Below are 24,554 nucleotides of genomic sequence, written 5' to 3' on the forward strand. Positions count from 1 at the left end.
GCTAATCTGAGGATTGAAAGGGAAGAACTTGCCCTGGCCAAAGAGAAGCTTGCCTTTGCAAGAGAGCAGCAGAAGAGTGGGATACTTCCCACTGGTGGCCGCAATCTCCCTAGAGATAAGGAAAGGAGTTTAGATACTAAACACCTGACTAAGATAGTGCCCCCCTTTAAGCAAGGGGATGACATCCAAAAGTGGATGGCTGTTTTGGAGAGGGCCTGCACTGTCCAGTGCATCCCCCAAAGTCAGTGGGCAGCTATATTGTGGCTCTCCTTTGAAGGCAAAGGTAGAGATAAGCTCCTCACTACAAGAGTTGAGGATGCTAACAACTACCAAGTCCTGAAGAACACACTGGTTGATGGGTTTGGCTTAACCACTGAACAGTACAGGTTGCTGTTCAGAGACACCCAGAAAACTCAGTCTCAGGATTGGAATGACTTTGTTGATTGTGCCACTAAGGCTTTGGAAGGCTGGTTGCTGGGTAGCAAGGTTACTGATTACACAGGGTTGTATAATCTGATCATGAGAGAACAGATTTTAAATAATTGTCAGAACCAGTTGTTGCATCAGCACCTTGTTGATTCAGATCTGACCTCTCCCCAAGAATTGGGAAAGAAGGCAGACAGATGGGTCAGAACAAGGGTCAAGCAGAACCAGACTCAGAACCAGGGTGGTCAGAAGAAAGCAGACCAAAAGGGTAGTAACAAGAGTGAACAAAATGACCAGAAGTCTTCAACAGGTCCCCAACAAACCAAAGAGGGTGGGGGTCAGGCTTCACAGCAGAAAAAGAAGACTCAAGAAGGCCAGTCAAAAAGGTGGTGCCAGTACTGTAAAAGTAAGTCTCACTGGTTTAGTGAGTGCACCAAAAGAGGAGGGCAAACTCCTACCACTACAGCCCCTAAGGCAACTGCACCCCCTAGTACAGTCAGTAGTGGTAGTGCACCTCCCAAGGGAATAGTTGGGTTAACCTTGGGAACTGAGGGGTCTGACAACTTAGTTGGCACACTCACTCAGGCTGTCCTTGTCTGTACAGGGGATATGGATATGTCCCCTGATGTCAGTCCCAATACTTTGGGCAAATACAGGCAGACACCTTTAATAAATGGCAAAATGGCTCAGGCCTATAGGGACACTTGTGCCAGTGTCACCATGGTGACACCTAACTTTGTGGACCCTGGACAGATCATACCAGGTACAGATTTCCTGGTGACCAATGCCAGCAACGTCACTACCAGTCATAGTATGGCGATTGTTGCTTTCTCCTGGGGAGGGGTAAGTGGCCAAAAGAAAGTTGTGGTTAGTTCAGACCTCCCAGTGGATTGTTTGTTGGGCAATGATTTGGAGTCATCACTATGGTCAGAAGTGGAGCAGAGGACTCACATGGAAATGTTAGGCTTGCCAGCACATGTGCTTGCTGTGACTAGGTCACAGGCCAGAAGATGCCCCACTGAACAGGTGCTGGATCCTGGAACAATGGACCAGACACCTTCCAAGAAGAAGAGCAGTAGGGTTAAGGCATTGCCTTCCCCCTTGCCCCAGGTTGAGGATCAAGTCTCTGAGGAGGCTGACCTGAAAGAGCTGAGGGAAACTGAGCCTAAAGAGCTTGAACTTGATCAAGTTGAGTTTCTGGGCTCAGGGGGACCCTGGGGAAGGCACAGTTAGACTGCCCTTCCCTTGAACCCCTCAGACAGCAGACTGCTGCTGAGGCTGCAGGGAACGCCACAGGTGCCCACAAGGTATACTGGGAAGATGGACTCCTGTACTCTGAGTCAAGAGACCCCAAGCCTGGTGCAACCAGGAGGATGGTCATCCCCTTGTCTCAGAGGGGTTTCCTTCTCACCTTGTCCCATGAGATTCCCCTTGCAGGTCACTTAGGCCAGACAAAAACTTGGGACAGACTTGTCTCACACTTTCACTGGCCTCACATGAATGAGAATACCAAGGAGTTTTGTCGCTCCTGTGTCACTTGCCAAGCCAGTGGTAAGTCAGGTGGCACAACAAAGGCCCCCCTCATACCACTACCTGTGGTGGGGGTTCCCTTTGAAAGAGTGGGGATTGACATTGTTGGTCCAATGGAACCCCAGACAGCATCAGGGCACAAGTTTATACTGGTGGTGGTGGACCATGCCACCAGGTATCCTGAAGCTATTCCACTTAGGACCACTACAGCACCTGTAGTGGCAAGGGCCCTAGTTGGAGTGTTCTCCAGAGTGGGCTTCCCTAAGGAGGTTGTTTCTGACAGAGGTGCAAACTTCATGTCAGGATATCTGACTGCAATGTGGAAGGAATGTGGTGTCAACTACAAGTTCACCACACCCTACCATCCACAGTGCAATGGGCTTGTTGAAAGATTCAACAGGACCCTCAAAGGGATGATTCATGGACTACCTGAAAAGCTCAGGCGTAGATGGGATGTCCTGATACCCTGCCTCTTGTTTGCTTACAGAGAGGTCCCACAGAAGGGGGTTGGCTACAGTCCTTTTGAACTTCTGTATGGGCATCCTGTAAGAGGACCCCTGTGTTTGGTGAAGGAAGGATGGGAGAGACCTTTCAAAAAGCCTGCAACCAACATAGTGGACTATGTACTTGGTCTCCGCTACAGGATGGCTGAATACATGGAGAAGGCATCTAAAAACCTTGAGGCCAGCCAAGAACTCCAAAAAGCTTGGCATGACCAGCAGGCTGTCCTGACTGTGTACAAGCCTGGACAGAAGGTGTGGGTGCTGGAGCCAGTGGCCCCAGCAGCACTCAAAGACAAATGGTCTGGGCCCCACACCATCATTGAGCAAAAGGGAGAGGTCACCTACCTGGTGGACCTTGGAACTCCCAGGAGCCCCCTCAGGGTGCTCCATGTGAACAGGCTCAAGGCATATGTCGACAGGAAGGACATGAGCTTGCTCATGGCCACCGATGAGGGACAGGAGGAAGAGAGTGAACCTCTCCCAGACCTGCTCACTCAGAATCCTGATGATGGATCAGTAGATGGTGTTGTCTTTTGTGGCAGCCTCTCTGAACATCAGCAACAGGATTGTAGACAAGTTCTGCAATCCTTTAGACATATGTTCTCTCTGACCCCCAGCCAAACTGATTGGTGTACCCATGAAGTTGACACTGGAGACAGTCTGCCTGTCAAGAGTAAAATCTACAGACAGCCTGATCATGTCAGAGACTGCATCAAGACAGAAGTGCAGAAAATGTTGGAGCTGGGAGTCATTGAGCCCTCAGATAGCCCTTGGGCTAGCCCAGTAGTTCTAGTGCCAAAGCCTCACACCCAGGGTGGTAAGAAAGAGATGAGGTTTTGCGTAGACTACAGAGGACTCAATGCAGTCACTAAGACTGATGCCCACCCAATACCAAGAGCAGATGAACTTATAGATAGATTGGCTTCTGCCAACTACTTAAGTACATTTGACCTGACATCTGGGTATTGGCAAATCAGGTTAGCTGAGGAGGCCAAGCCCAAGACAGCATTTTCTACCCCTGGTGGGCATTATCAATTTGTGGTAATGACCTTTGGTTTGAAAAATGCACCTGCCACCTTCCAAAGGCTGGTGAATCAAGTTCTCACTGGGTTGGATGACTTCTGTGCAGCATATCTTGATGATATAGCTGTCTTTAGTTCCACCTGGGAGGATCACCTGGTCCACCTGAGGAAAGTGTTAGAGGCACTGCAAAAGGCAGGTCTCACTATCAAGGCCACTAAGTGCCAGATAGGGCAGACACAGGTTGTATACCTGGGCCACCTTGTAGGTGGAGGCCAGGTTCAACCCTTGGAGAGCAAGATACAGGCCATCCAGGACTGGGCTCCTCCAACCACCCAGACTCAGGTTCGAGCTTTCTTGGGCCTGACTGGTTACTATAGGAAATTTGTCAAGAATTATGGGTCCATTGTGACTCCACTTAATGACCTGACAAGTAAAAAGATGCCAAAGAAAGTTCAGTGGACAGCAAGCTGTCAGAAAGCATTTAATGACCTAAAGCAGGCCATGTGCACAGCACCTATCCTAAAGAGTCCAGACTACTTCAAGACCTTCATTGTCCAAACAGATGCTTCTGAGTTGGGTGTGGGAGCTGTTCTATCTCAGCTGAATTTTGATGGTAACGACCAGCCCATTGCTTTTATTAGCAGAAGGCTGACCCCCAGAGAGAAATATTGGTCAGCTATTGAGAGGGAGGCCTTTGCTGTGGTGTGGGCCCTGAAAAAGTTGAGGTCGTACTTGTTTGGCACTCACTTTAAGATTCAGACCGACCATAAGCCCCTCTTATGGCTAAATCAGATGAAGGGTGAAAACCCCAAACTACTTAGGTGGTCCATTTCCCTACAGAGGATGGATTTTACAGTGGAGCATAGACCTGGTATTGATCATGGCAATGCTGATGGGCTCTCCAGGTATTTCCACTTAGAGCAAGAAGACTCACCTGGTCAAGGTTAGCTTATTGTCCCAAAGTTTGGGGGGGGGTCATGTAGGAGAGTAGGGTCTGCAATCCTATGATCACCCAGATTTTTGCTTTTTGCTTCACTGGTTTACGACTTTCCCTGACTGTGGGCCTGCTAATCAGACCCACAGCCTAGCTGTTCTCTCTATTCCAAATTGTACCCAGGTACTGAATTGGCACTGGGCCCTCTCCAAGTCCCTGTACCCAGGGCTGAGGTGCACCCAGAAGTCTCCCAGGGGCTGCAGCATGTATTATGCCACCCCTGGGTTGACTAACTAAACCAGACACAACTGGCTGCTTGACAGCTGGGCCAAGGTGGTGTAATCACCCTTTGCTTTAGATATAGTATTCCTATATCTAAACCTAAAATGGACACCTATATTCCTATCAGTCACTCCTATGGCAGGCCTTAACAATCCTGAAGGCAGAGTGCGTGGAATAAGGTGAAATGGTGCTCTGGCATGAGCTGAGCCCGTTTGCAGCTTGCGGAACCAAGTCCTAATAGCTGTTCCATGATAACGCATACCATATACTCTTAAGTGCATTATAATCCTCGCGGTTATATGCCAACTCTGGTATCGCTTTATCAAAACATGTCGAGTAAGGTGTCATACGAATTGGAATAAAAACCCCTCGCCAATTCTGGCGACGGGGTTAGCATTCCACCCTTCTAGAGGGACACGACATGTATGTAACCTGTAACCCCGGTTAAAGTCAGACATAGCCTCAGCTCCACAAGATGGATGCTGCCACCGAGACACAAGTCTGCCCTCCTGCTGCTGGGAGTCCTCCCAGCGCAGGAGGCAAGGACAAAGGGTTTCCTGTCAGGGGTGGTGCCAGCACCGTCCCAGACAGGATTTTGTGTATCCTAGGTAGGCAGGGCTTTAGAGGAAGGTGACTGCAAGTGGCACCCCGGTGCTCACTGTGCATAGGCCGGCTTGAACCAGTTCCAGGGGCACTCCAGCCCCTGATCTGGGGAAAAGCCCGGCAAAGGAGTGGGGTGTAACCACCCCCCTCCTAGTCCCACCCATAGGGCAGGACTTAGTCGCGTGCCAGCCCCCTTTTGCAGGATAAAGGTAGGAGCAGGCCACCTTCCAAATTAGATCATCTTTGAATCCTGAAACTACTTTCCACGAAAGGAACTCAAGACTTCTTCCTAAGATTTCTCCCTTGTGACTAAGGAGTAGTCACCCTGCAGCAGCAGGCACCAACCAAGCATCGCGGTCTGCTGTAAGTCTCCTCACCGGATCAAGACTGCCCAGCTCGACGAGAACCGGCTTCCCTGGCACCTCTGACCTCTACCTACATCATCAGCCCAGCTGTGATTCGTGGGTGTGACGAGACCTCGAGGGACCGGCCATCTTCCAAGACTGCACGACGCTTGACCAGCACGACTCCCGAGTGACCCTCGACCGAGTGCTTTGGGGTAAGAGAAGCCCCAACCCTGAGCAGCTCCAGCACTGAAGTCCAGCCCCCTTGCATCCACGAGATCTGCGTGGGGCCATTCTGCTCTGTGCTGCTCACCGCGTTGTCCAGGTCACTTGCCCGTTGGCTAGTGGCCCTCCTGACGATGAACTTCGACGACAACACCACTGGTCTGGTTGCTCCAGACTGGCCCTTGCTTCCCTCCATCAGAGAAGTACCCTGGACCCTCCTGGTCCACTCCAGACGCCATTTTAAGTCCACCGCGTGGGCTTGCATTTGCCAAGACTTGTTGCCCCAATCCCGGGTCCAGCGACGTCTACAGCAGACACCACCGTGGGACAGCTCGCCCCTCCATCCTGGTCGCCGACAACGCCTCCTGGTCCGAGAGACTGCAGAGCCCAGCGTCGCCCACTCACCTGGTCGAGGTGACTTTGCCCGGTGCCATCCTGGTGCCCATCTAATCACTGGCTAGTGATTCAGAACTTGGTCCCCTCTGCTTACAGGTATCCATCTTCACTGATCCAGGCTTGGATCACCACAAACTTCTTCACTGGTCTCCTGCCAGCAACTTCTTTCTTCAGGCTCCATAGACTGCAACGAGGATCTCCGACGTCTTTTCAGCCCTATGCAGCCGCAGCCCCTGGGCTAGGTAACCCGAGCATTTCGGTGCTCCAGCATAGTCTTACTATCTAAGTGTCAGGATCCACTGTCGTTTCAGCTCTACTTAGTCGGGTTCGCCCGAGAACACTAACTTTGCTTTTACTAGCCTCCATAGACTTTTTCCCACCTTACGCGTGAGAGTTCCCACTCTGCACACCACGTCCCTAGGCCTCCTGCTCGTAATCTAAAGGTTCAGTAGTCCAGTCCTAGCGATTCTAAAGCCTATGAGAATAGTACTTACCTGCTAGTAATTTCGCATTCCACTTGTTTAGTATATGGTTTTTCGAGCCCCTCGGGCATTTGTGTAAATTGTGCGACTTAAAGTATTTTCGTAAGAGTTTTGTTGTGTGCTTAGCTCCCTGACTCATAAAGAGTTCAGGGTAGTCTTGTTATAAATAAATATACTTTATTTTCATAACAACTTGTGTGGTGTCCTTTCACTTGGTGTTCAAGGGGTAAATGTGATGGTAAAACAGCTGGCTTAACACGCCCTCTAGAGTTTAGCCTAAAGACTGCACGTGTCCATGCTACTAGGATAGCTGGTCTATCAGGTTGACTTACAACCAAACATCAATAAGGGTTGTTTGGACTGATACAAAGTGTTCACTAGAATAGTGAACATTATATATCAGGCCAACTTCTCACAGGGAGTAGTTCGTAGAATTTTGCTATGTGGAACTCTGCGAAGTTACAAAAAACCTTCGCTAAGTTCCGCAAGTGACAGAGTGTAGTGTGAACTGCTGTTCGCGCTGGTCTTCCTGCTTCTCGAGTAGAAATTCTACCCGAGCGGCAGCTCGCACTTGCGAAATTACCGTTCGCGAGTCTAGGCGAAGCGGAGGTTTCTGCACTCCGCGAGGTCCACGGAGGGCAGAAAACTCCGCAAACTCCACGAACACAGCAGAGTTCACCGCCCAGGCCTAGCTAATACTATCATTTAAAGCACCTGATACGGTGGCAACAAAAAGTTCTCCAATTTCTGTAGGAACCACTAAATCTGGTGCAGAATTTACCAGCGGAGTTACCGCCACCGTTGAAATAGTGCAGGATACGAAGATGGTCTGGCGGACTCTGCTCTGAAACTGACACTCTCTCCACAAATCAGAAACATTTCTGCTACCGGGCAAATCAAAATCAAGTACTAAATCTTCAAAGAGCCAATCAGATCATTGAATCTCCTTCTCTTTGGGATACTCAAAGTGTCACTCTCTGGATGATAAGAGTTATTTATGGGGAATTGAAAAGTGGCGCTAGATGATTGATAATACAGGAGAGATTTATGGGATTTCAAATGCGTCACTCTGTGGATAGGACCACAGAAGAGATGGATGAGCTATTCAAAACGGAACTCTGCCATGAGACCACAGGGGAGAATTATGGGATATTTAAAAGTGTCCCTCTGTGGAAGAGAACACAGGGGAGAATTATGGGATATTTAAAAGTGTCTCTCTGTGGAAGAGACCACAGGGGAGAATTATGGGATATTTAAAAGTGTCCCTCTGTGGAAGAGACCACATATTTATGGGATATTAAAAGTGTTCCTCTGTTGAAGCGACCAAGGCTGAGATGTATTTGAATTTCCGAGCTGCTTAGCTAACAAAGCCCTTTTTCTTTAAAAACAGACAATCCCATTAACGCGTAACAAGAGGGCAGGGCGCCCGGGGGGATTACAAGGAGGCCGCCATCGGGGGGCTTTGGTACAAGTGAGCAAACACAAGCGGATTAATGCCCCCTCTTGACCCTGCGGGGGCCCTTAAACGTTGCCAGGGCAACCCCGCGCCGCAGGCGTGAGGAGAGGACCACCCCCGCCATCCGCAGGCAGAGCCCGCCCAGGGGTGGAGGGGCAGAGACAGAGGATGAAGACAAAGTACAGGGGTGCAGGGGGGACCCCGGAAGTATAATAATCTCACGGTGCCACGAGACAGGGGCTGAACTCACTCAATGACAGACATGGATAGGCAGACAGATGGACAGACAGACAAATAGTAGGCAGACATATAGCTAGAGAGACAGATACAGAGAAATAGACATATAAAGAGAGAGGCAGACAGATGGACAGACAGACAGGCAGACATATAGCTAGACAGACCTAGCTAGAGAGACAGATACAGAGAGATAGACATATAAAGAGAGAGGCAGACAGAGGGACAGACAGACAGGCAGACATATAGCTAAACAGACCTAGCTAGAGAGACAGATACAGAGAGCTAGACATATACAGAGAGAGGCAGACAGATGGACATACATGCCTATAGCCAAAGAGACAGATACATAAATAAACAGGTCGGCAGACACCTAGGCAGATAGATGGACAAGTGGACAGACAGACAGACATAATAGCAGCGCTGGGAAGAACGTCTTTCACACCCAGAGGCCGCGCCTTCAGAGGTCATGAATCCTTCCCACTCCCTGTCGCGTCACTACTGGGGCGATGCTTTATTTGAGGGGGGATACAGGGGGTTCTGGTGGCGAGAAGGAAGGGGGTGCCTGCGCTCCTCTTCCTCTGCAAGGCCTGGTGTACACGGATGGTCATCCCCTGGGGGTCTCGTTCATGATGTTACATGGGTTGTGTATAGCGCCTCGTCTGCGCCTCTTGGCGCAGTGCGTGGTCTCAGACAGGCCGGTGGTCCTGTTGTTGATGGGCGGCGGGCCCGTGGGTGGTCCGGGCTCGGTACCCTCTGCCACAACCCCTGCGCACCGCCCCTGCCTCTACTCACGACACCGGAGAGGTGTATCCCTATGATCGTGCACGTGAATCCCAGCGCCTCCTGCCCTTCAGGCGGTGTGCTCTTGCTCTCATACTCCAACCCTTTGTCTCCCTCGGTTATCTTTCACCTGTGGGTCGGGGCAGGAGCTCAGCACCCCCGTGCACTCCCCCCGAAGTGCCCTGGACGCACGAGTGAGGTCAGCAAGGCCCCCACTGAAGACGCAGGGCCAAACGGCGCGTGCTAACGCACATTTATTGTCTAAAGCGCCGGGGGTTTTACAGACTGCGCTGCAGAAACCCTCATGAAATATTCAGACATTCCAGGGCCCGGCCGCGCGCAGAGGCGTCATCCTCCCAGCAGCGAGGCGTGTATGCGGCTATAAGAGCTGCCCCTCCTATGGGACAGTAGGCTGACTCCCCCCCCCTCTATATAGAGCTCTTGAAGCAGCCTGCAGCCCCCCGTCCTGCCGGGGGCGTGTCTGTGCGTTCAACGCTCCACCAGGGCGTCGGTGGTGGAATCTGTATAGCGCTTCAGAGCCGTGACGAGGCACCGCAGCGCTGAGGGGACGGGGAGCCGCGCACAGTATGGCGGGCTTGCTTGGGGCCCTGCTGGCCTGTGGTGTGGTCCGTGTGGGAGGCCCCTGCTGTCCCACTGGTCGCTGCACTCGAGTGTGAGTGGGCGTGAATGGAGTCAGGGAGTTGTACATGAGTGTAGTGTCTGTGTAGGGGGGGCGGGGTGTCAGTGCGGCCTATGTGGGGAGCAGTGTGTCTTCCATATCTCACAGACATTCATTGGCCTTGGGCTGAATGGGGACCCTGGTGCATTAGGGCCCCTTTGAAGGCTGGGGGCCCCTGGTGGGAAGTGTCCTGGTGTAGTGTGTGAGGAGTAGCAGACTGCTCTTCTGGGGCCCTATTACGGAATGGTTTGCACCCAGCGCATACAAATGTGCGCTGTGTCATCTGCGCTGCGCCCCTTTGAAAGTTTATTTATGCGCTGTATTATGTTGCTACTGGACTGTTCCCATGAGGCACAGGGTCAGACGGATTTGCATATGGCCATGTCTGAACTGGGGTGGCAGAGTGGGCTAAAGAATGGTGATGGGTTAAACCCAGATCTGTTGACTGGGTGTGAGTGATTGATTGGTTCAGATGCTCTTTGTACCACTTTGTTCGCCATAGGTGTGGCAGGGTATACTCAGACATGGGTCCCTTGCTCACTTTGCCGCTGGATTCAAGCAAGCCGGGCTGATGACGGCTGATTAGCCAGAAACCGGTCCCAGGATGCTTTTTTCCGGTCCAGGGAAGACATGGCTTGGCAGTTCGGGCTGGACTGTTCCCATGAGGCACAGGGTCAAGACTGATTTGCATAAGGCCATGTCTGAACTGGGGTGGGGGAGTGAGCTAAAGAATGATGATGGATTAAACCCAGATGTTCAACACTCCGTCCATCATCCCCTTTGGTTTTGCTTTGTTCGCCCTAAGTTGGCAGGGTATGCTCAGACGTGGGTCCCTTGCTCACTTTGCCACTGGATTTAAACTAGCCTGGCTGATGAAGGCTGGAATGCCAGAAACCGGTCCCAGGATGCTTTTTTTCGAGTCCATGAAAGACATGGCTTGGCAGTTCGGGTTAGACTGTTCCCATGAGGCACAGGGTCAGACTGATTTGCATATGGCCATGTCTGAACTGGCGTGGCGGAGTGAGTCAAAGAATGATGATGCATTAAACCCAGATCAGTTGACTGGGGGTGAATGCTTGCAATGTTCAACACTCCGTCCATCATCCCCTTTGGTTTTGCTATGTATTATGTTGCTGTGGCGCAAAGCCGATCTATAATAGGAAACCGTTTGTGCGCCGACACGCAATGGAATTTTGCAGCCAAAAATGCATTTACACCAGCCCTAATACAATATGCGCACAGATGCAAACGCACATAAACACAGAGCGCAAAGTCTGGGCCAACAACGCGTCGCATTACAAACCGATCCTCCATAATGCGAACAGGCGCATACGACGGCGCACAGCGACTACTAGCACCGGCGCAGTCAATATGGCCCCTGGAGTGAGATGATGTGAAGTGAAAGAGATCACGCCTACACCCTTGCGAGAGTAAAAGGTTCCAGTCCTTGGGTGGGTTTGATCCCGCTTGGCCTGATGCCCATTCTCTCCTTGTGTGAGACACAGGATATTGCATTGCGACATCTGCACAGCCCTCCCTACCCCTTGACGGCTGGTGTAATCCTGCACAGCTTGCTCCTACCCCTTCCTAAATTACAAGTGAGCTTGGATACTTCGATTTTTTGCCGGCAGAGAAGGACATCATGTTGCCGCTTGCACACAGAACGAGGTGGCATCGACACGTTTCGGCCTACACTAGGATGATGAGCCAAGGCGCCAGTCTAGAGTAGAGACTCCTGTTGAGTGAACAGCACTGTAGCTTTACACAGTGGCCCTTTCCATGAACAGTCCTGTAGGTAACACAGAGCGCCTAGGGAGGCAGTGAGATGCGTGGAGCACTGGTGTGACGCGTTCCCATGGGAGCAGATGGAACTGCAATGCTGCAGCGTTGTGGATTCTAAAATGTACAAAAAGTGAAAGATTGAATGATTAAAATAATCTCAGCCACTGGTAATTCTATGTCAGGACGCGGAGGCTCAACTATGCTGCTGTGAGAAAGTAAAGGAAGTTAAAAGCAAACAGTAATCTACATGTCCCACGACAGCAGAGTAAAAGTACAACATGTGAGCTGTAACCAATCATAATGATCATAACTGTATGTGTTCAACCAATCATAATGTGAATGTAGGAAAGCGCCTCTTTTAGGCATGTTTCATCATCTTGTTTTTGGTGAAATAGAGACTTGTGGGTCAGCATTATGCCCACTTCTCACAGGAAGTAGTCATATAGGGGGCGTAGCCACCCTAGTGGTCGGTAACCCATTGGCTACTAGCTCATACTCCCATAAACTCTCCTAAATTGAGTATTTTGGGGTACTCCCGACACCAGGTCCACAGATTTGACTTCATGGGAACTGAATAGGACAATGAAGAGGCGACACCGTGAGAACCAAGAACCTGCATAGAATCTGTCGGCAAACCCTGCCTTGCTGCTCAATCCCCAACAAATGCAAAGACCCGACTCGTCTTGTGGCTGCGCATCCGCCCCAACGCTTGGAGGGTTGTTCAGCACTTCCACAACCATCCGTCATCTCCCTTGGGGTGGAAGAACCAACCCCGGGCATCCGCAGGCACCGACCGCACCTGCCTGGTTCACCGTGTTGTTGGCCGTCAATCTCACTGAGGGAGCATCAGTTCAGGAGGAGGGCTTCGTGGCTCTAGGAGGTCAGCCCTGTCTCTCAGTCGACTTTTGACAGGGGCGGCCTTAGGCATGTGCAAGCTGTGCACCTGCACTGGGCCACCAAACCCCAGGGGTCGCCACGCCAATATATATGTTATGTTATGTTATGTTAAGACTATATTTCTTGAGCGCACGGCTACCCGGAACGGGTGTCCCGGCGCTTTGGCAGAGAGTCCTGAACATAACCAAGAAAACCCAGAGGCAGAAACACTATAGACACACTGGTTAGGCAGAGAAGAGGACCGTCTTGAGCTCTTTTCTAAAAGCCAGAAGATTATTAGCCTTGCGGAGCGACAAAGGGAGCTCATTCCACAAACTGGCCGCCATGAACTGGAAAGACCGGCCTCCCATCCGCACACGTTTGATCACTGGTACCTCCACTTTAGCCTTAATATAATAATCCTCTGAGGATGGATACATATTTGCGTGGCGGCCCCTGGCAGGGATTTGGCGGCCTCCAGCTCTATTCCACTTCCAAACACCCTGACCCCCTTCCTGAGCTCCAGGGGGCTCCGCCCCGCCAGGACCCCCTCTTCCAGGGCCCCCTACCTACACTCCCTGCCCAGGGCCACCACGAGCCTAGAGCCGCCCCTGCTTTTGAGAACAGTATAACCGAGCCTCCACATCCTGACAGAAAATGAAACATTTCTTAGCTATCAACAAGTAAAAATTCAATTCTGTTAAGGAAAAGGAGGCGAAGATTATCCCACCTTTTCTTCATTAAGAAACCTTCCCGTGAAGGGAGCCGATCACGTTCAGCGTCAGTACAAATATTCTTTATTAAATATGTTTTCATGAGTACCAGTTTTTTAGACTTATCTCTTCTTAGTTTTTAACTAATATGATTATCATCACACTGTTCTTTATCTCATACATATCAAATTTGGGTGGCACATTAATTATTTTCAGTTCTTGCAGCTAACGAAGAGAAGCCACGAGATTCTTTGATACCCAGATGACGAGTTTCGGCAGCTACCTTTCGCACAAAGAAAGAGGACTAAAGGAAGACGAGGCTGAGTGATATACTCTTGTGGACATTATGATTGGTTGAACACATACAGCTATGATCATGACGACTGCTTAAATCTCGTGTGTAATGGTTTTACACTGCTGTCATGTAGTTTTTGGTTTGCTGCTGTGAGAAAGAAAAGGAAGTTAAAAGCATAATCTTTGCCTCTGTGTCCTTAATAGAATTGAATTATCCTTCACGCTAGCTGGGACATTTCCCTTTAATCTGGATTCAAGGCCGTGTTCAGAAACCCAAGGTACAGACCGATTGCGTAAAGTAGGCAAGATGTGAAAAGAGTGACGGCGGGCAGTAACATTAAATGTAAAACGTCAGTGAGGTGAGATGTGTTGTAATGCTTGTGTGGTACACACACTTGGAGTCAAGCTAGCCGGGCTGAAGAGAAAAAATTCCACACCACTTGGAGTCAAGCTAGCCGGGCTGAAGAGAGGTGTTACCTCGAAACCGGTCCGGTCCTCGGATGCTTGATTCCGGTCTGGGAAAGATATGGCTGTTATAGTTCGGACTGGACTGTTCCCATGGGGCAACAGGGTCAGAGCTGATTTGCATAAAGCCATTATCTGACCCAGGGTGGTGTGGAGTGCAAAAAAACGATGGATTTGGGCCCAGATCTTTTGACTGGGGGAGTGTGTGACATTGATCCACATTCAGTCCATCACTTGTTGTTTTTTGTGTGGTACAGAAAGCACTTTTTGTGACTTGGTTCGCTGGGGGGACAAGGGCACGGCGTCACTCTCATCACTCCCAGAATTTTTGCTCCATTTGATGTCACCTGACAGGTGTCTGGATTTGGGATCAATGGTTGTGGATAGGCAGCCAATCTCATCTCATTCTCCACATTATTGGATCTCAGTTTTGCAAAAGTTATGTGTACAGTGGTTAGTCAGCTTCCATTGGTCGGTAGTTCGATGGCCCTGGTCACGCCCTGGTTTGTCAGTTTCACAATGATCTCTGAGATGTCAGCGTAGTTGTGGCGAGTTAGGTTGAAGGTCTTGTTGCGGCCCAGTTGAGGGTGAGGCAGAAATAATTTGTGAGGAGATGCCAACCCCGTGGTGAAGGGAACCTACAATGAGATGAGGCTCGTCCTGCCTTAAAGTCAGGGTAGGACTGGCCTATTGCACAATGAGGCAGAGCCAGATGGGCTGGTCTGATAGGTCAGGGTGTGGGCAGTTTTCTTTCTCTTTGTGGACAAGTTTTATAGCCTGTGGGCCGGTTTTTACTGTTAAATTCCCTGATATTACCACAGACATGGTCTGCAGCAACCACAAATGTATGCCTTGCAAAATTCATATGCAACGTCAATTTACAAGTTCAAAACTGCCCTATTTGCAATTTTGAGCCACTCTTTTTTAGCTATCTGATTTGCTAATGTCGGCCACTTGTTTTTTGGTGCCCGGGCTTATTTTCTGTCCCAGTCTAACGCCGTGTAGGTCGGACCAGATCCAGTCTAGGAGGTATCCTAGGAGGCCAGGTTAATCGCAAAGTTTCAAAGATGACGGGAGGATACAGCAATAGTAATGCCGCTACTCCACAGTCGTCGTCAGGTCACCTCGGATGGATACTCTGGAAACTCCGTGCCCGAGTGAAGGCAACGCCCCAAATCCATCTTTCTAAGATTGGACTGATCGGCAGCTGCTGGGTCTGCTAGGCCCAGGCTCTTGTACTTGAGGAGTATCTCCTGTAGGAGGTATGGAGGATAGGGGGGGGACTGGAGTCAGCAAGTTCTTGAGGATGGTTGCTGCTGGAGAGTCAACAGCGGTGGGGAGTAGGAGTTGGGGGGAGGATGTGGCGAATTGGCCAGAGCTGCTGACTCGGGAGCTGGGGATCAGGGCTCGAGTCTCGGGATCGGCACAACATCCTGTGATTCTGGGCAAATCACTTAATCTCCCCGTGCCTATGGACAGTGCCTGGATACCCTCACGGTGATAACCTGCGCTATATAGATCTACAAACTTTAACAAAGAAACCTTGTGAAGGTTTCTGCCCGGCAGGTGTCTGGCGAGAGCCGGCTGGCTTACTTCCACTTCTCTGATTTGGACACAGAATGGTTTGAAAGTGGCGAGAGACTGATGTCTTTCTGTGCCATTTTCTTGCTTTACGGCTAACTGGAGACTGAAGTCTGCTCTGTTGTGTCAGCCTCAGTCCTCTGCAACCCACGCTTAGGAACAAGGGGGTAAGAGATTGCAGGGGAACGATGAAGAATTCTCAAGACCATTCAATCATAGGTCTCTCAAGAGAGACTGAAAACAGAGGTGGCCTATTGTAGAAGTCTTATGAACAACAAGTGGGAACGGCCACCTAAGGTTGACCAAAAGAGGGGAAATAGTGAACAGCTCTGTTGCCAGACATACCTGAGATTTAATGTTTTGGAAGCTAATGTCTCAGTTTGTTTCTGAGGGTCTCTCCTCCCCAGTCTGCTGCTGGGAGTCCACTGACCACAGTGAGCGAAGTAGGGAAGTGTCCCTTTTTTCATGGTTACCCTCCACTTTTTGCCCAATTTCTGATGCACTTTGGCTGAAGGCGAACCTGCTAATCAGGTTCGCCGTGCGTGTGTTCTTTCCAAAAACTGTACCTTTGTTTCCACCATTGGCACAACTCAAGCACACGTATAAGTCCTTTGTAAAAGATACCCCTGGTACCAAGGGCCTTGTGACTAGGGATGGTCTTCAAGGGCTGCAGCATGTCTTGTGCCACCCTCTGAGTCCCCTCACCAAACACATACCCACTGCCATTGCAGACTGTGTATTTTGTTGCAGCTAAAACTGGAGAGACAACATGGCACACATCCCTGTGTGCCATGCCTACAAACCATTGCCTGTGGCATAGTTAAGTCACCCCTCTAGCAGGCCTCACAGCCCTAAGGCAGAGTGCACTACACCACAAGTGAGGGCATAGCCAAATGAGCAATATGCCCCTACACTGTCTACGTCCATTCTTAGACATTGTAAGTGCAGTGAAGCCACATTAAGTACATGGGCTGGGAGTTTGTCCCTCTGTGGTGTGTAGCCGACTGGTTCACATAAGCCTGCGACTTCCAGACTTGTTTCTGACCACTGAGGTGGGAGCCCTTGTGCTTTTGTTGGTCATAAACAAAGCCTGCTTGGGGTGGAGGTGCTTCTCACCTACCACCAAGCAGGAACAGCATTCAGGGTGGTAAGCCTCAAAGGCTTCCTGACCTTTGACATGCTAGCCAGGGCCTCTCCATCTAGTGGAGATGCCCACCGCTCTGACCAAGCCCCACTTTTGGCAGCAAGGTAGGCTGGAAAATTAGTAAGCAGGAGATGTATGTCCCCTCTCAGCCAGGACCATCCCAAAGGTGTTCCGAGCTGAAGTAACCCCAACCTTGAAAAATCCCCTTTGTTGGATGGAAGGATTTTAGCCAATAGGATTAGGAGATGTCCCCTCCCCAAAGGGAGGGTACATACTACGGGTATAATCACCCTAAAGGTAAGTAGCCCATTAGCTACCACCTGCTAGAAACTGTAACACCACTACATTGAGTATTCAGGAGCAACCCTGAAACTTGACCCTCCGCTTTCTGGTGACCTAAAGAAGAAAAATACAGAAGAGCTGTGCAGCAGTGAAGGCTCCAGACGACAACTGACTTGGCCCCAGCCCTACCAGCCTGGCTGCAGCCCTCTAAGAAACCTGCTTGAAGAATCGACTCGTCCTGCAGGCCCAGCGATCTCCAGAACTCAGGAAGGACTGCCTGCCTTGCTTAAAGCCCAAGAGCACCCAAGGACAGCAGCCAGGTTTACAAAAGAAACCAACACCAAGGACCTCTTTGCCTTTTAGAAATGTGACTCCTGCCAACTCTGCACCAGATGGCCATGGCCCGAGTCTGATTGGCCCAGCAGTCCAGTGAAGTCTCCCCGGCAATCCTGACCTCAAATCCACCAGTGGATGACCTCTCCTGGACTCCATGAAGAAGCCTCAGCACAAAGGGTCCCCCTGATCGCGACTTGCTCCAGTAAAGATCTTCCGACGTTTAAAGGCACCCCTGCATCCTCAGTCCTCCGACTTTTGGGAGCCGATGGTGCCCAGGAGTCCACCGACTTCGCAACTTACCTACCCAGTCATTGGTCACCTTCAATCAGCCTCCTGGCCCGAGCCAGCAGCCACTTTGGGAAACCGAGTTCCTCCTTCTGCTTGCATTGGGTGCCTGACACAATGTATGCATCCTGCACTCGGCCACCCCTGTGCTGCTGGTGGTGTATGATCGATGCTGTCTTGTGGCCCCCACTGTGCATGCTTAAACCTCCTGGGCCTGTGCCTTGAGACCCCAGGTACTTACCTGCAAACCGTGCATCTCTGATTACTCCCAGTCTCCATAGACTAACATTGGGCTCCTGGCTCCACCTTTGACCTCTGCACCCGGCCGCCACTGGTGGTGCAGATTTGGAGACCACTTGAACCTTGCCTGTGTTGGTCCAAACCCCGGAAGACTGGGGTTTTCAGTCTTCTACTTACATGTTAAATGTGCATAACTGGTTTCCTTCCATAGGATTACACTGTATTTCTTGCTATTTGCACTTAGTGTCTACTTTCTACATTACCAGGTATTGCTACTGTTGATCGACACCACAAAGTATTTCTAATATTACTGTAAAGTACTCCTACTGCTATTTTGCAATACATTCCAACTGTACCTGAAAGTATTGCTATTTCTAAACTGGTACTGACCTGAAACGGAGTTCTTCTTGGTTCTAAAATGAAAGTAACAAAGTAATATTTTTATACAAACCTTGGACTCGAGGCTAGTCATTGAGTGTGTGCCTCATTTATTGACTGTGTGTGTTCAACAAATGCTTAACACAACCCTCTGATAAGCCTGACTGCTCGCCCACACTACCACAAACAGTGAGTGAGGTATTATCTACTTTAGCCTCTGTGAAGCCTCTGGGGACCGACTGGACTCTGTGCACACTATACCTCACTTTGGTATAGTATATGTAGAGCCAGGTTCCTACAACAGGGATCTCACTTGCCTCTCTCTGCTGGAATCCCCTATTTACTTATTTATTTAGAAGTTTAATAAAGTACTACCTGCCACCTCAGAGAGCTAGAACGATAAAACCAGAGTGCTAAAGCTATGCCGTACCTGAAGCTTCTCTCGGGTGCAGTCTCGCTCACTCTCCAAATCTTGTGCTTCTGGTTTCTGACTCCTCAGCGAGTTAATTTCCTAAGTAAGAGGGCAGCAAACACATAATAATGCATCACAGTGCCAACAAATGTGAATTTAACAATACGACATCTTCAGTTCGTCAACGACAAGGCAACAAATTGGACAGAAGAGATTACAAAACCTACATAACAGAAAGACTCGTTACTCAGCGTCGAGATGCCCCAAGGAATGGTGCTGCATATGCACTTTATACCTACAAATGCTATGCAATGAGCCTCAGTGTTTGATTAAACCATGCCCCTCTCCTTGGGAACAAGCGCCTAGAGTGGAGGGATTGGTGCAGAGGGTACCAGCCCACAGCCCGCTTCAGACCTCCTGGCACATACAGGGCTTCCGAAAGTGTGCCAGAGAAGTCACTTTGTCGCTGGTCCCTGGTGGCCACCGAACTCATCTTCTAGGACTATTCATAGGCGCTTGAAGAAGCAGATTTGTTCTCATTCCGCCAAGAAATGCGAGGGAAGGTGTCAAGTCCTCACCATGTAGGTCACTTGCAAACCCATCATGATATTTTAATTATTCCTTGCTAGCTCAACGCCCTTCCCCCTCCCTCCTCCCCGCTTTCCTCTCCCCCTCCCTTCTCCCCCTCCCTTCTCCCTACCCTCTCCCCCTCCCTTCTCCCTACCCTCCCCCCCTTCACCCTACCCTCTCCCCAAGCTCCTGTGCAAAACCCTATCTTTTTTCAGGATACCTTGATCACCCTAATGCAGAGTAGCCGCTGAGCTTCCCACATCACAGCCATCCCAGTTCAAGATGGCCGACAGAGCAATCTAGCGCTCCACTGGTGAGTGTGATAACTATAATCTGTCCTAAATAGCTCATCCCAGCCCATATAGACTCTCCTGCATATGTCCATTTTAAAATGGCTGGTAGAGGGACCTCCCTAGAGCCCCAATTAAGAGTGTGAGAATAGTCCTGAATGTCTCATACCAGCCGCCACAGTCTCCCTTGCATATGCCCATTTCAATATGGGTGTGCTAGGGACCTTTGAAGACTGTGATGAGCTGTATTAATGCCACATGCTAGCCAGCGGTCTCCTATGCATATGCCCATTTCAACATGGCCGACAGCGCGACCTACCTAGAGCTTCACTGACTAGTGCGCTAATCTGTACTGTGTGTAATAATACTTATTTGATTTAAAAAAAAATCATAAAAGGGTGGACTTACCACCATGCCAGCAACATTTCCATCATAAAAATAACACAGAATCAACTTTAAATCAAGTTAAAAACTCATATCCTAAAATAGGCGAAATTAGCGTGTGAGTTCATTCTGAGTGCACATTGTTTTAAACTCATAATAAGAGGGGGAGAAGTAAAAAGGTATGGGAGAAGGCTGGTAGTTCAAACGGGGGGGCGCGTTAATTTTTAACTCATGATACAAAAAGACGACCGTTTGGAGAGGAGGGGAAAAGGGTGGAAGAGTCCATGGCCGGCCAAGCCTGGCCTATTGTCCGGAGACCTCTTTGGTTCCAGCTCTATGGTGGCGAGATTCAAAAATTGTATGGTTTTACATGAGAGTTCTATTCAAGATCCACTTAGGCATCTTATCACCGCCGCCCTGCAAGTTCTCCCCTGGGCTTCTCTTAGAAGTGATTGAAGAAGCGTTTTTCTAAGATTCTGAAGTGCCGGGCATATACATATAAGGTGCAGTAAAGACTCCGCGCCGTTGCCACAGAGTCGGCAGTCGGGAGTTGCCCACAGCCGTAGCCATTTAGGAGTGAGATCTTTGGACGAGAAGCAGCCCAACCTTAAAAGGCTTAGTTTCCTTTTGTAGTGGTCCCTAAAGCATTCTTTCAAATATTCCTGAGGTTTTAAGTAGGTGTATGATGGCAAAACGATCCAGGCATGGATCTTGCCAGCCATTGCTGCTTTGTCCATGAGTAATGATGCTTGTTTGACTGCTTTCTTGGTTATCAGCTTGAAAGCAGAATAAGTCATGGGCAGAAGCCAGGATTCTTCCAGTTTTAATGCTTCGAGAGCTTGCCTCAAGGTCTTGTATATTGAGTCTGGAAGCCCAGCCTGTTTTTCAACTTCTAACCAGCAAAGGTGCGCCAAGGATTCGTCTGCTGCTTCCCTCATGCGCCAATAATATTTGACGAGTGCTCCTTGTCTTGCTGGGAGCTGGTTAGTAAGACCGAACTCCAAACGAATTTGAGCTTGAGAGATATGACGCGGGATTGAGAAAAGATTTTTGAACAGCCTGGATTGGGCGAGATTTAACACTGCGAAGTCCCGGGTTGCCAGTAATTCAGAGCCGTATGTTAGTGATTGCAGAAATTTAGCGGCTGCAATCTTAAGAACGTGGCCGGTGGAATGTCCGTTTAATTGCTTTTGAACAGTTTTAAAAGCGAATTGAAGCTGCTTAGCTTTGGATTTCCCCTGTTCCAGGTGCTGTTTAAACTTTAATCGGTGGTCCAGTAAGATTCCCAGGTATTTATATTGGTCTACCTGGGTTAAAGAGGTAGAGTTTAACTTCCAGACAAAGTTTTGTTTTTTCTTTCTTGTGCCGCAGAAGCATAGGATGTTTTTTTTTTTTTAGATTTATAGTCAATCTGTACTGAATGCTACATTCCAGGCAGCACAGTAACCTTTGTAAATGCCCATTTCAATATGGCAGACAGAAGGACCTCCCTCTATTACCAATGAAGAATGTCAAAATATATCCTGAATGCCCCATCTCTGCCAGCAAAGCCTTTTCTTGAATATGCCCATTTCAATATGGGTGACAGGTGTCTTCCTAATATGGTTGCCACATGGCCGTGTTTTATAAGTCCAGGCCGGTAAAAATAATGGGAAGGCGATAAAATTAGATCGTTTTTCTCTTCTGAAACAAACCTAAAACAGCAAACACATAAAGAAACTAGCTATGTTAAAAAAGTTATTAAAGAGCTTTCTAAATAGTTTCAGAATGATTATAAGAGCAAACAGAGAGGTTATTGCAATGTCACAGGAGAATGCTGACACTTTTACACAAATTCTTTTACAATATCCAGCTCTTCGGGTGTTCCTGAATACCAAAATGTAAGCAAAAGGTGCCAACCCTAAATTTCCAATGGAGTCCGTGTTAATCTTTCCTAAATGCCTCATCCTAGCACGCACAGCCTTACCTTGAATATGCACATTTTAATGTGTCCGGCAGAGTGACCTGCCTAGAGCTCCATTGAAGGGCGCGGTGCCCTCGCCTGATTTCCTGCATCCCAGCCAGTCTCACGAATGCCCATTTCAATATGTCCGAAAGAGTGACCTGCCTTCTAGTGTTGCTGTATATACACTCTACACCCAGCCATCACAGGCGCCACCGGTCAGGTGACCCTGCTAATAAAAGGGGGCTGCGCGCACATGCCCTGGGCCAGTTCCAGTACCATATACCAATGAGTCTGTGTGCCTTACTACAAGTATGTGGACCTAGAGCCCACTACTTTACACTACCTAGAGCTCCATTGAAGGACGCAATGCCCTCACCTGAATTACGGCATCCCAGCCAGTCTCGTTAATGCCCATTTCAATCATTATTGGGGAGAGGAGTTGACCTAACAGCTAGGGCGGTCGACCTCAAATCTGGGGAACCCGGTTCAAGTCTCGGCAAGGACGCATAACATCCTCTGATTATGGGCAAATCACCTAATCTCCCTGTGTCTGTGAACAATGCATGTGAACTTGTGTAATGGAACTGGTGCTCATGTGAAGCGCTCTGATACCCGATACCTGCGGGTCAAGTTTGCGCTATATAAAACACTGTAAAAAAATGTATATATATGTTTGACAGAGTGACCTCTAGGTCTCCAATGAAGTGGGCAACATCCAGTCCTGGAGACAGCCATGCCAGTTTGAGCCCTCTCACCCATGTTCGCTGCCCCTGGATGAGCTCCAGCTGCCTCTGAATATTAGAACTCGCGTGGAAGTAGATTCCCCAGCGTACAAGGCAGATCCACTGGTGTATTCATCGAATCTTGCGCATGCTCACCTGACCGGAAGTGGCCAGATAGTCACTCAAATAAATACTTCTCATTCCTAAAAAACTCAGTGTTTAGGAATCCTCGAGTGCTCCTTTTTTTTTTTTTTTTTTAAATCTTTTTTCGATCAAATTTGTTTTTATTTTCTCATTAAGACAAAACATTGCGATATTAGGACAATCACAACCAGAAAGAGTGATCCTTTTTGAGTGTGCAAGACCGCGATTCTGTTCTGGTGAATGGATCTCTCGCCCTGTGGCTTCGTGAAATCTATTTTAAATCAGAGTTTTTGAATGGCTTAATGGAGTGTGAGACACAAGGAGAAGGGGTGGTGATAATCTGCAATGAATGCCACATGCCAGCCAACACAGACCCTCCCTTGCATATGTCCATTTCAATACAGTAGACATTGACCAACCTACAACTCCATATGAAACCACAACATCCAGTCCTAAAGATAGACTCTTCACCCTCCTGTTTGCTCAAACATGATTAAACTCACTCTGTACCTCTCTTCTTTCTCACTCCCTCTTTCTCCTTCACTAGATCACTCTTTGCTCTCCTCCCAACTTTACTCTCTTGCTCTTCTCTCTCCATCTCTCTCTATCTCCTCTTACTACTTCCTTCTCGACTCTTGTAACTCCTCCCTTGCTGTTCTCTCCTTGTTGTCTCTCGTCCAGCCCCATGAATGGAACCCCCCATCGGATCCTGCACCCTGGTCATATCTTACCTGTTCTTTGGCTTTTAGCACCGCCTCCAGTTCTTCCACACTGCGCCCCGTCTCTTCTGCGCTGACATTCGAGGCCCCTTCCTGCGAACCCTGCGCCTCGAGTTCAGAAACCTGGTAAAGTGAGTAAAAGAGGGTGAGAGATACAAGGCCATCATCATATGATATGTAAAAGATCAATCTGAGACACACAACTTGAGATTGACACTCTCATTTACATATTTCATTCTTCCCAGGATGCACTTCTGTAGGGTGTGATGCCTATTTTACTCTATTGTTATTTTGAACTTTAACTTGGAGTATACATCTTATGTGGAAGGTTGTTAATGGCAACTAGAACAGGGAGGGGGCACTGGCAGCACCCCCACCATAAGTGAAAGTGGAAGTCTCTTCCCTATGCACTAAGCCCAGAAGCTGGCCTAGCTTATTGGGATGCAAAGTGGAATTACCAAGGTTTAGACAACAGTCCAGCCTTACCAGTGGGCTACTGCTCAAACTATAGCACCATGTATTTATTTATTTATTAAGAGTTTTACATAGCACTGGCTGGATTGGTGTCAGTACAACGCGTTGTATTACAACGCATTCCGTTACAACGCAGATTTTACAACGCGGGATCCATTACAACGTATGTCATTACAATGCATGGCATTACATCGCAGATGCTATTACAACGCATGGCATTACATCGTAAGTATAGGTAAGTTGACTTTTTTTTTAAAATGTTATTTAGTTTATTGTAATTAAATTTTTTTAAATAATTTAATTAAAAGACATTTAAAAATTGTCATTAATTTAATTTAATAAAATAATATCTATTTAATAAATGTAAATATAATAAAAATTGTAATTAATTTAATTTAATTAAAAAAAGTAATTAGTTTAATGTACATATTTTTTATAATGAAATTAAATTAAATTAATAATATTAAATTATTTAATTTAATTAATTTAATTAAAAAATGTAATTAATGTAAAATAATTAATTTAATTTATTAAATATATTTCAATTAATTTTAAAATGGTAAATATAATTTAATTATCCCTAAAGCCAAACCCTGCCCTAAAACCTAAAAACACCCC

The 24,554-nt window shown here is 48.5% G+C and overlaps 1 protein-coding gene across 1 annotated transcript in view; it reads right to left on the bottom strand.

The window, feature by feature from the left end:
* Positions 1-24,554, bottom strand: part of HOMER3 (homer scaffold protein 3) — a 335,653-nt gene that overhangs the window by 49,087 nt on the left and 262,012 nt on the right. Inside the window, exons 7-8 of the mRNA XM_078671338.1 lie at positions 23,475-23,585; positions 18,707-18,787 (exon numbers count right to left, since the gene is read on the bottom strand). Coding sequence (XP_078527464.1) covers positions 18,707-18,787; positions 23,475-23,585 — 192 coding nt within the window. The remainder of the gene's footprint in view (positions 1-18,706; positions 18,788-23,474; positions 23,586-24,554) is intronic.

This window comes from Lissotriton helveticus, chromosome 12 (assembly GCF_964261635.1).
Source record: "Lissotriton helveticus chromosome 12, aLisHel1.1, whole genome shotgun sequence".
Lineage (NCBI taxonomy): Eukaryota > Metazoa > Chordata > Amphibia > Caudata > Salamandridae > Lissotriton > Lissotriton helveticus.